The sequence below is a fragment of the Galeopterus variegatus genome, unplaced genomic scaffold (genome assembly GCF_000696425.1).
Source record: "Galeopterus variegatus unplaced genomic scaffold, G_variegatus-3.0.2 Scaffold1741, whole genome shotgun sequence".
In the NCBI taxonomy this organism is placed as follows: Eukaryota; Metazoa; Chordata; class Mammalia; order Dermoptera; family Cynocephalidae; genus Galeopterus; species Galeopterus variegatus.
This window is the reverse complement of record NW_007727852.1, coordinates 120,893-131,562: the sequence shown is the minus strand read 5'-3', so window position 1 is coordinate 131,562 and position 10,670 is coordinate 120,893. Positions and strand designations below refer to the sequence as shown.

The 10,670-nt window shown below is 38.4% G+C and overlaps 1 protein-coding gene across 1 annotated transcript in view; it reads right to left on the bottom strand.

Moving 5' to 3' along the window:
• SYNJ2BP (synaptojanin 2 binding protein) overlaps positions 1-4,852 on the bottom strand; it is a 50,321-nt gene extending 45,469 nt beyond the window's left edge. Inside the window, exon 1 of the mRNA XM_008578677.1 lies at positions 4,709-4,852. Within this exon, the coding sequence (XP_008576899.1) occupies positions 4,709-4,772 (64 nt within the window). The 5' untranslated portion in view covers positions 4,773-4,852. The remainder of the gene's footprint in view (positions 1-4,708) is intronic.
• Positions 4,853-10,670: the final 5,818 nt, after the last annotated feature.

Here is a 10,670-nt window from a genome sequence, read left to right as displayed (position 1 = left end):
CTGAAAGCTTTTCCCTTAAGAACAGGAACTAGACAAGGATGCCCACTCTCACCACTCCTATTCAACAAAGTGTTGGAAGTACTAGCCAGAGCAATCAGAGAAGAGAAGGAAATAAAGGGCATCCAGACTGGAAAATATGAAGTCAAATCGTCCCTGTCTGCAGATGACATGATCCTACATATCAAACAGCCTAAAGCCTCTACAAAAAAACTCTTGGAATTGATAAATGATTTCAGCAAAATCAGTAGCATTTCTATTCTCCAATAGTGAACATTCAGAAAGAGAAATCAAGAAAGCATGCCCATTTACAATAGCCACCAAAAAAATAAAATACTTAGGAATAGAGTTAACCAAGGATGTGAAAAATCTCTATAATGAGAACTACAAACCACTTCTGAGCGAAATTAAAGAAGACACAAGAAGATGGAAAGATATCCCATGCTCTTTGATTGGAAGAATCAACATTGTGAAAATGTCCATACTAATCAAAGTGATATACAAATTCAATGCAATCCCCATCAAAATTCCAATGACATTTTTATCAGAAATGGAAAAAACTATCCAGACGTTTATATGGCATAACAAAAGACCACGCATAGCCAAAGCAATTCAGAGCAAAAGAACAAAGTAATTCTGAGCAAAAAAAATAATAATAAAGCTGGAGGCATAACACTACCTGACTTTAAACTATACTGCAAAGCTATAATAACCAAAACAGCATGGTACTAGCATAGAAACAGACACACTGATCAATGGAATAGAATAGAGAATTCAGGAATCGACCCACACACCTACAGCCAACTGATCTTTGACAAAGGCACCAAGCCTAAACACTGGGGAAGAGACTGACTCTTCAGCAAATGGTGCTGGGATAACTGGTTGGGGAAGAGACTGACTCTTCAGCAAATGGTGTGGGTATAACTGGATATCCATATGCAGAAGAATGAAACTAGACCCATACCTCTCACCATATACTAAAATGAACTCAAAATAAATTAAAGTATTAAATATACAGCCTGAAACAATAAAACTTCTTAAAGAAAACATAAGAGAAACACTTCAGGAAGCAGGACTGGGAACAGACTTCATGAATATGACCCCAAAAGCACAGGCGACCAAAGGAAAAATAAACAAATGGGATTACATCAAACTAAAAAGCTTCTGCACAGCAAAAGAAACAATTAACAGAGTTAAAAGATAACCAGAGTGGGAGAAAACATTTGCAAAATATACATCTGACAAAGGATTAATATCCAGAATATACAAGGAACTTAAACAACTTTACATCAAAGGAGGAAGTGGCCCAATTAAAAAATGGGCAAAAGAGCTAAATAGGCATTTCTCAAAGGAAGATATGAGAATGGCCAACAGACACATGAAAAAGTGCACAACATCACTCAGCATTTGGGAAACATAAATCAAAACCACACTGAGATACCATCTCACCCCAGTTAGGATGGCTAATATCCAAAAAACAGTGAATGATAAATGCTGGCAAAGTTGTGGAGAATAAGGAACTCTCACACATTGTTGGTGGGACTCCAAAATGGTGCAGTCTCTATGGTAAATGGTATGGAGGTTCCTCAAACAATTGCAGATAGATCTACCATATGACCCAGCTATCCCACTGCTGGGAATATACCCAAAGGAATGGAAATCATCAAGTCAAAGGTATACCTGTTCCCCAATGTTCATTGCAGCACTCTTTACAATAGCCAAGAGTTGGAACCAGCCCAAATGTCCATCATCGGATGAGTGGATACGGAAATTGTGGTATATCTACACAATGGAATACGACTCAGCTATAAAAAGGAATGAAATACTGCCATTTGCAACAACATGGATGGACCTAAAGAGAATTATATTAAGTGAAATGAGTCAGGCACAGAAAGTGAAATATCACATGTTCTTACTTATTTGTAGGAGCTAAAAATAAATAAGTAAACACACAAATAAACTGGGAGGGGGAGGGAAGACGACATAGCAATTACAATTCCTTGTCGGGGAATAGAACAGATATGAGGTTGTTGGGAGGAAGTGGGGAGAGGGAGGAGGTAGGGAGGGTTCGGTAATGGGCCACAATAATCAACCACATTGTACACTGACAAAATAAAATTTAAAACAAAACCAAACAAATTTCAAATGATTGTTTTTACCCAAATTCAATCAATAATCGACCACATTGTACACTGACAAAATAAAATTTAAAACAAAACAAAACAAATTTCAAATGATTGTTTTTATCCAAATTCAATCTTAAATTGTGGCTCTACTCTCCCAGTAAGTTCATTGACTTATATGACCAAGGCACAAAAATGCTTAGGAAAATTCAAGAAGCCACTGAGTGGATAAGTTCATTCATTTTTGATACATATATAAGCAATACAGAAACTAATTCACTTTGGGGTGAAATATTTAGCTGGATATAATCATTCTTTTTAATTAGTCCCTTGAAGCTTATCCTAATTCCAATGTTTCCAAAAAATTTAGGAACTTTAGGTCTGCAAGATCAACAGGCTCAAAAATAAGCTGAATATTAGGCAATGCTATTATGCAAATGCCAAAAAAGACAAAGTGATATTATACTGAATTTTAAAGATATTTAGTGCCTAGAACAAGAAAGATAGGGTTCTTTCTGCTCTGCTCTAGTCAGGAATCCTGGAAATACTGTGGATGCTACAGCAATAGAACTATGCCAAAATACATTAAATTCTTAAGCAAGAGGCAGAATTATAACTCATACAACATCAGGAGAGGTAATGTAACAACTGGGGATATCGAGGCTAAGGAAGGAAGAGGCAAAGCAGGAGCAGAACAACTAGATGCCTTTAAATAATTTCAAAGCAATCAGAAAAGAAACTAGCATTGTTTTAACTGGCCTTAAAAGAAGAACAAGTAGCAATGGGTGCAAAGTACAGAAAAACAGATTTTGTTTTAAAAATAACTTGCCACATTAGCCTCAAAAGTCAATAAATATTAAGAGTGAGAGAAGGAGAAATTTACATGAAACTGGAAAAATGAATCCAAGAAACTTGGGCATACTAAATGAGCCTCTGACAAAAGTTTAGGAGCTCATAAGGAGCATGACAGTAAACCACGAAGATCAGCAATAAGTTATACTCCCATAAGTAAAACCAACTTCCAATTTTATAACAGGAACAAAGACACAAAATATGGGTGTTTCTGAATGCCATATTTTATAAAGAAGAATCTATCAGTGGTGACTAAGCCACTGCAAAATTCCAGAGGAGAAAAGGTGATGGACTGTTATAGGTAGTGGTGATGGGGACAGTAAAAGGATTACAAAAATATTTTAGAGACACAGCTCACAGTACTTGATGATTTATTACAGATTCTTGGAATACAGTATTTAGCAGGATTTACTGTGTCAGTCTAGATCATTCATGCATTAACAATCACAACAGTAGCAAACACATACTGCTTACCATGTGTCAGGCAATGTTCTAAATATTTTACATAGATTAACTAATTTCATTCTCTCGATCCTATGAAGTGTATTCTATAATCATACCCATTTTACAGGTGAGAAACTAAGTCTTACATCAGGTAAATTACTCAATCAATAATTATGAAAGAACTAGTAAATGGTTAAACATACGATTTGGAACTAGGTAGTGTCATCCCAAAGCTATAGTTCTGAGAAACTAAGTCTTACATCAGGTAAATTACTCAATCAATAATTATGAAAGAACTAGTAAACGGTTAAACATACGATTTGGAACTAGGTAGTGTCATCCCAAAGCTATAGTTCTTTAAAAAAAAAAAAAACATTTACTCGTATATTTTTGTGGAGTCCCGGCCTCAGGTAACCATTATTCTATTCTCTATTTCTGTGAGAACCACTACGAAAGCTACAGCTTTTAATCGATAAACTAAACAGCTACAAAGGAAAGGCAACAAAGTCCAAGGAAGGCAGTATGTAGTAATGTCAAGAGCCCAGTCTAGTGAAGAGCGTCAGGGGAGGGGAAGAAGACAGCAGGGGGTAAGTGAGGATTTGGCTGTATCAGAATCACGTGAAGCTTTAAAAAAAAGAAAAAATCTGTATTGAAACCAAATCCCTAGAAATGGGATGTAAGAATTTACACACACACACACACACACACACACACACACACACACACACACCAAAAACCAAAAAATTCCTGCGTAATTTTGTGGTAGAACCAAATTTGGGAACTTCTGTAATAGATCTCTATGGTCTCTTCCTGCTTTAACATTCTAGCTGACACTGTAAATGAATTTCCCAGAAACGAAAGGAGAGAGAGGAAGGAATCCTAGGACCAAGAAAACGGCTACGCATTCAGAATCTGCAACGTTTATGCTCGCATTGTTACTAAACGGTCCCTTATAGGAGCAGGGATAGAGCAGGTAACACAAGGGCGTGGTGTCCACGATACGCCGGCTTAAAAGCAGGCTTTTTTCTAGGCTTTTCTAGAACCATTAGTAGAAAGAAATCCTTCCTGACTGTAAATACGCGTGGTAATCCTACTGGATTATGAGACGGATTCCTCAGACCCGCATTTGGCTAACAATGGATGCCAATATATTCTATCTGCGTGCCCGAAAGCACTGCAAGAAAACTCTACGTTGGGGCCCGCCTGCTCCGAGGCCAGGTGAATCCGGCTCAGCAGAAGAGGTGTCTGCTCCGCAATTATACCCTCAAGTACTCTACTCGTTCCGCACATACCTGAAGGGCCTCGGGTAAGACTGATCTCTTCCTCAGTGACCAAATGATCCACTCTTCCGTTCATGTTTCACTGCTTGCCTGGCTTCCTCCTTGGAGGAAGCTGGGGCTCTGCACAGGTTAAGGTGAATCAATCTCAACGCTGCGTCTAAAGCGCAGTTCTTTGGGTTTCAGCAGCCTGCGAACCGGAAGAGGAAGCCCACGGGAGGCGCTGGGAATGCTGGGAGTTGTGGTTCTCACCGCCCACAGGTTGCAGTTTCTGACAGGGTTCTCAAAGCAAACTACGATGTGAACAAGGAACAGGTAACCTTTGGAAGCTGGAGCGCGGGGAGGCTAGTAAAGGTAGGGGACATAAATAAGTTGCTATTTTCGAGGAAAACCTCAAAATAAAATTTCCTACCATCTCAGAAAATCTCCACAAATGTAAGAAAAAAAGTTTTATTATTCTGTAAACTGGGACGGGCGCCACAGGCAATCCGCTAATGACATTACAAAAACGAACAAAAATCTCACCTTTTATATAGCCAAGCAGGCACAATCCATTACATGCATGTTCTCATGTAAGAAGATTTGATAAGGGACGGCCCCGTGGCGAGCTTGGTGGCAAGTTCAATCTACCATTTACAATATCAGTGGAAACCTTGCCTCACCTATACTCACCCGTTGCTCTATATTTGCATTTAGGATTTATCCACCACTCCTTTGACTTGGCATTTGTTCCAATTTGAGGTCCTGAAACTGACCTTTTTGGTTTCAAGCTCTTATGTATTTTATTTTTCAATGCTTCCTTAGGTGATTAAACCTCTAATTGACACTTTTTTTTACTTTGTTGTGTTATCACATTTAATCATATTATATTAGTTTGTTAGGGTTATTGTAACAAATACCACAGACTGGGTGGCTTAAACAACAGAAATTTATTTTCTCACAGCTCTGGAGGCTGGAAGTCCTCGATCAAGGTGCTGGCAAGGTTGGATTCCTCTGAGGCCTCTTTCCTTGGATTGCAGATGTCTATCTTCTCTCTCTGTCTTCACATGGTTTTTCTTCTGTGTGCAAAATTCTGTGTCTGAATTGCCTCTTCTTATAAAGGATAGCAGTCATATTGGATTAGGGTTCACCCTAAAGACCTCATTTTAATGTAATTACCTCTTTAAATACTTTATCTCCAAATGTGATTACATTCTGAAATATTGGGGGTTAGGCCTTCAACACATGAATTTGGGGGGCACAAAATTCAGCCCATAACACAGATTATAATGAAGTCACAGATTTTGGAAGGTGTCATTGCATATCTCTGCTGTGGCCCATTACATGTTGGTTTTACAGTTTAATCTTGGTAGCAATATTATTTCTATAATTTCCAAATTCTTGGAGACAGGTGCACTGCAGGTCCTAACTATTGATGACAGCAGATATTAGCAAGGCATTTACAGTTATTTCATCTTCTACAGCCTTTTTGGTTGATACTCTCCATTCTTCTGTATATATGATGGTACCTCAAAAGGTTCATGGAAAAATAGAGTTAAAAGATATTACAAATCTTTCCATGAACTTTTTGAAGTACCCTTGAATACACTTTCTTCACAAGAAATCTAATTAAATCCCCTGGCTATAAATTCCATTAATATGCCAGCCCTCACTTTTCTTCAATGAGCATCAGTCTTGTTTAACCCAATTGCCTACCTACCTGACATCTCAAAATCTGGATGTCAAATAGGCATTCTAAATTATGATGAAAACAGGATTTTAAATCCCTGTCGACCTGGAAAAAGAACCTATGGCACCAATAAATCATCAGAGAGTTTATTTAAACCAATACGTGTGACTGCAGCCTGGGAAACCACCACCAAGTTGCCTGGGAAGTGCTTTCTGAAGGGCCGTCAGAGCTTTAGCATTTTCTATAATTACAGAAAAGTGAAGAACAAAGGGGAAAAAAGCAGACAGCCTCTTAATCAGTATATCAGTGTTTCTATTGGTTACATAGCATTACATAGATAGTGATTGGTCCTTAGTTATATTTTATGTACAGATTTATGAGTAAGGGTCACAAGATACATTCTCAACATTTTTGAGTTAATTTACAATTTCTTTCAGTGTCAGCAAGTCTGGTTTTAGGTTAAAAATAGTCTTGTGGTAACAGTTGCAGGATGTGGGTACGTGACTGTCACTCCATTCCAGACCTCCCAAAGATTTTAGGAATTTAACTGACATCAGTCAGAGCTTCTGGTTTATCATTCCTATATCCCCAAACTTATACCTCCTTTGTCTTTCCTCTTCCTTGAGTGACTTAATTTATCCAGTTCAAATAAAAATCTTAGGAACCATTCTTGATTCCATTCTTTCCCTCACACCTACAACCAACCCATCAGAAAGTCCAGTTGTCTCTATGCACAAAATATAGTCTTTATCTGACCATCTTTTCTACTATCATCTCATTACAAACCACCAGCATTTATTCTGTCTACTTCTGCTGTTCCTCCTAATAGTTTGTCCTGCTGCTCACTTCTCCCATCCTTCGTCCATTCCTCCCACAGCTGAAACAATCTTACCAAAATGTAAACTGGATCATGCTATGCCCCTACTTGAAATCCTTTAATCAATTTCATCTCACTTAGAATAAAAGTCAACATCCTTGATATTGCCTCTAAAACTGCATGTTCTGGCCTTTATGTAGCTCTCTAACTCATCTACTCCCACATCACCCTACCCTCACTCATTACTTTGCATCTACACTGGGCTTTTCTCTTTTCCTCAAACAAATAAGTTTGGTTTTGCTTTAGATCTTTGCATTTGCTTTGCCATGTCCCCACTCTTTCTTGTTCACTGCTTTATCTCCGGTACTTAGGAGAGTTGCCACACATAGTAGGCCTTCAATGAATGAATGAGTTTCAGTGATGATGAAGCTTAAACTCAGTCACTTGCTAAAAGTCACACTGAAGTTGTCATTTGCTGTCTCATCACTTGCTGCTCCCAATGATATCCTAGCTCTGCTGCCTGTATTTCTCTAAACTGTTCTCATTGACATTGCTGATCACCTCAAAAGGAATCCAGAATGTTTGGCTGCAAAAGGCAGCCTCATTTTCTTTCGACTGTCAAAATAAAACATTTTTTCCCCATCAAGAGATGGTGAAATGGTTGAAGGACACCAGAATATTTTACCCTAAAATATACTTCTTAGCATATTTGATGTAGCTATTCAGAGGGCTGCACATAAAGGAGTAGCTGAAAAGTTGTCTTTTGTGAGGGAGATTTGCATGTAGTGAAGTGAACAGCCGATGCAAACCTGCTTTCTCTGAGGCCCCCTTCATCTACCTTATCCAAATCTAGGAAAGATTAACTCACAGGAAAAGGAGACTAAAAGTCTGAAACTTTTGAAGGTCTGACAGAGAAACTTTTAACATAGATCACCATCTATTCTTTCTGAGAGCTGCTACCTGGGATTTTTCTTTTTAATCTACAAAACAAAACAGACTTTGCTTGCCATACTTTTCTTCCCTCACTCTCCCATAAACAATGATACCACCTCCCTCCCAAGAAGCTCTGACAGAGAAACTTTTAACATAGATCACCATCTATTCTTTCTGAGAGCTGCTACCTGGGAGTTTTCTTTTTAATCTACAAAACAAAACAGACTTTGCTTGCCATACTTTTCTTCCCTCACTCTCCCATAACCAATGATACCACCTCCCTCCCAAGAAGCCTCAAGCCCCTATTTTTTCTATAACCTCAGGATGATATAAAAACTTGAGCCATCTTGGCCTTCCTTGAGTCTCAGACTTTGTGTGCGGCTCCCATTCCTATGCATGTAATAAATTTTGTTTGGTTTTTCTCCTATTAATCTGTATTTCATCAATTCATTTCAACAGACTTAGACTCAAATCTTCAGAAAGTTTGAACTTTCCTACACTGTATATTCTGCATTTTTGTTTGCAGCTTTTATATACACTGGCAAAGTCTCTTTAAAATGAAAATTTGTTGCTTCTGGCCTCTGCTGACACCATTTCATGCTTTTGAAACTGGGGGACAGACTCACAATTTCCCCTAGCTGTTCCCTGACAGAACAGGCCTTGGCTGGGAAAAGGGGGAAAAGCAAAAGAAAAACTGCTTGATCAAGCAGGATAGGCCGGATTCCTCAGAGTAGCAATAAAGTATGGTTAACAATAAAATAAAGGGTGGAGTTGATTAAACATAAACTTCCTTAGGTGAAGAGTAGATTTAAAAGTCAGGATGTTTGTTCCTTAGACTAACTTGATTTGATGGTCAGGATGTTTGTTTCCTAAATGAATGCCTTATGGCTTAAGATAACTGTAATGTCAATTTTGAATTGTTTCTGCAGACCACCTGCATCTACAAGACAGCTTTGAGGTGGGTTCACACTGGACCCTAAGGTACCACGGACAATACCAGTTAAGATGCCAGGAGCAGTTGTGCTGACTAGGAGAAGTGATAGACTAATGGATATAAAACTATGCTATCTATCCTGAGTGAATCATTGTGCAGTAAATGCATGTATTGAAACCACCTGTTCTTTCCAAGAGCTGCTACCCAAGAGATTTTTTAAATCTGTAAACAAGACACACTATACTCCACAAGTATGTACAAGTAAATGTTAAAATAATAATAGTAATAATAATAATAATAGTAATAGTAATAATAAAAGCTGTGCTGACTTCATCCTGAACCAATCAGCTTCCCACACTACTTCGTGGACTATTCATGATTTTGCTCTATGAATGCTTATTATTAGGCCAGCCTATGGCTCACTTGGGAGAGCATGGTGCTGATAACACCAAGGCCATGGGTTCGGATCCCTATATAGGGATGGCCGGTTTGCTCACTTGGGAGAGCCTGGTGCTGTCAACACCAAATCAAGGGTTAAAATCCCCTTACCAGTCATCTTTAAAAAAAAAAAATGCTTATTATTTTAAGCTATCTAGGGGTCCAAGGTCTTAAACCTCCTATAGCTGCCATGGGCTCCGTTGACTCACCATTCAAATAAACACTGATCTATATCACTGCGAACTTTGGCATAACGGACTCTATAGTCATTTTGGTATGGTGGGCGATGAACCCCCTCTTGGTTTGGTTACACTTTTATGGTAATTAACCCTATGGAACACTCCTATTGGGAGACAAAACCTTGTTTTTCTAATAACAGAACCAGATGTATTCTTATCACTTATTTTTTAATTGTACTGTTTTTTCCTTTCGGAGTGAGTTGGCTTGCTTGGCATCTCTGGTCATCATTCTGTAGACTTCCTTTGTAACAACTAAAATAAACATGATATTTTTATGACCTTATGAAATGAATCTTCATTGTTTTAATTTTTATTGATTTATTATTTTTTAATTGGCTATGAATATTCATGAGATACAAAGCTTATTGTCACCCCTCATGCCCATGATGTGAGGGCCAGATTCATACTGGTAGCATACCCATTACCACAAATTGCATTTGTACCCTGTGTCCCTGACCCAATTATCCCCAACCTTCCTCTCCCTTCCCCTTTCCCCCCACGCCACTTTGTAGCCCAAGGAATGTTCTCTCCCTCTGCAAGACCAATGCACTACTGTGGTCTTTCCTTCCTTCCTTTTTCTCTCTTAGCTCCCACATATGAGGGAGTACATGCGATATTTATCCCTTTGTGCTTTGCTTATTTCACTCAACATAAGTTTCTTCAGGCTCAGCCATGTTGTTGCAAATGGGAGAATTTCACTCTTTTTTCTGGCAGAGTAGAATTCCATGATGTATATATATATATATATATACCACAGTTTCCTTATCCAATCATCCATTGATGGACATTAAGGTTGGTTCCATGTCTTGGCTATTCTAAACAGAGCTGTGATGAACATGGAATGCAGGTATCCCTTTGATATGATGATTTCCATTCCTCTGGGTATATACTGAGAAGTGGGATTGCTGGATCATATGGAAGATCTATCTGTAGTTGTTTGAGAAACT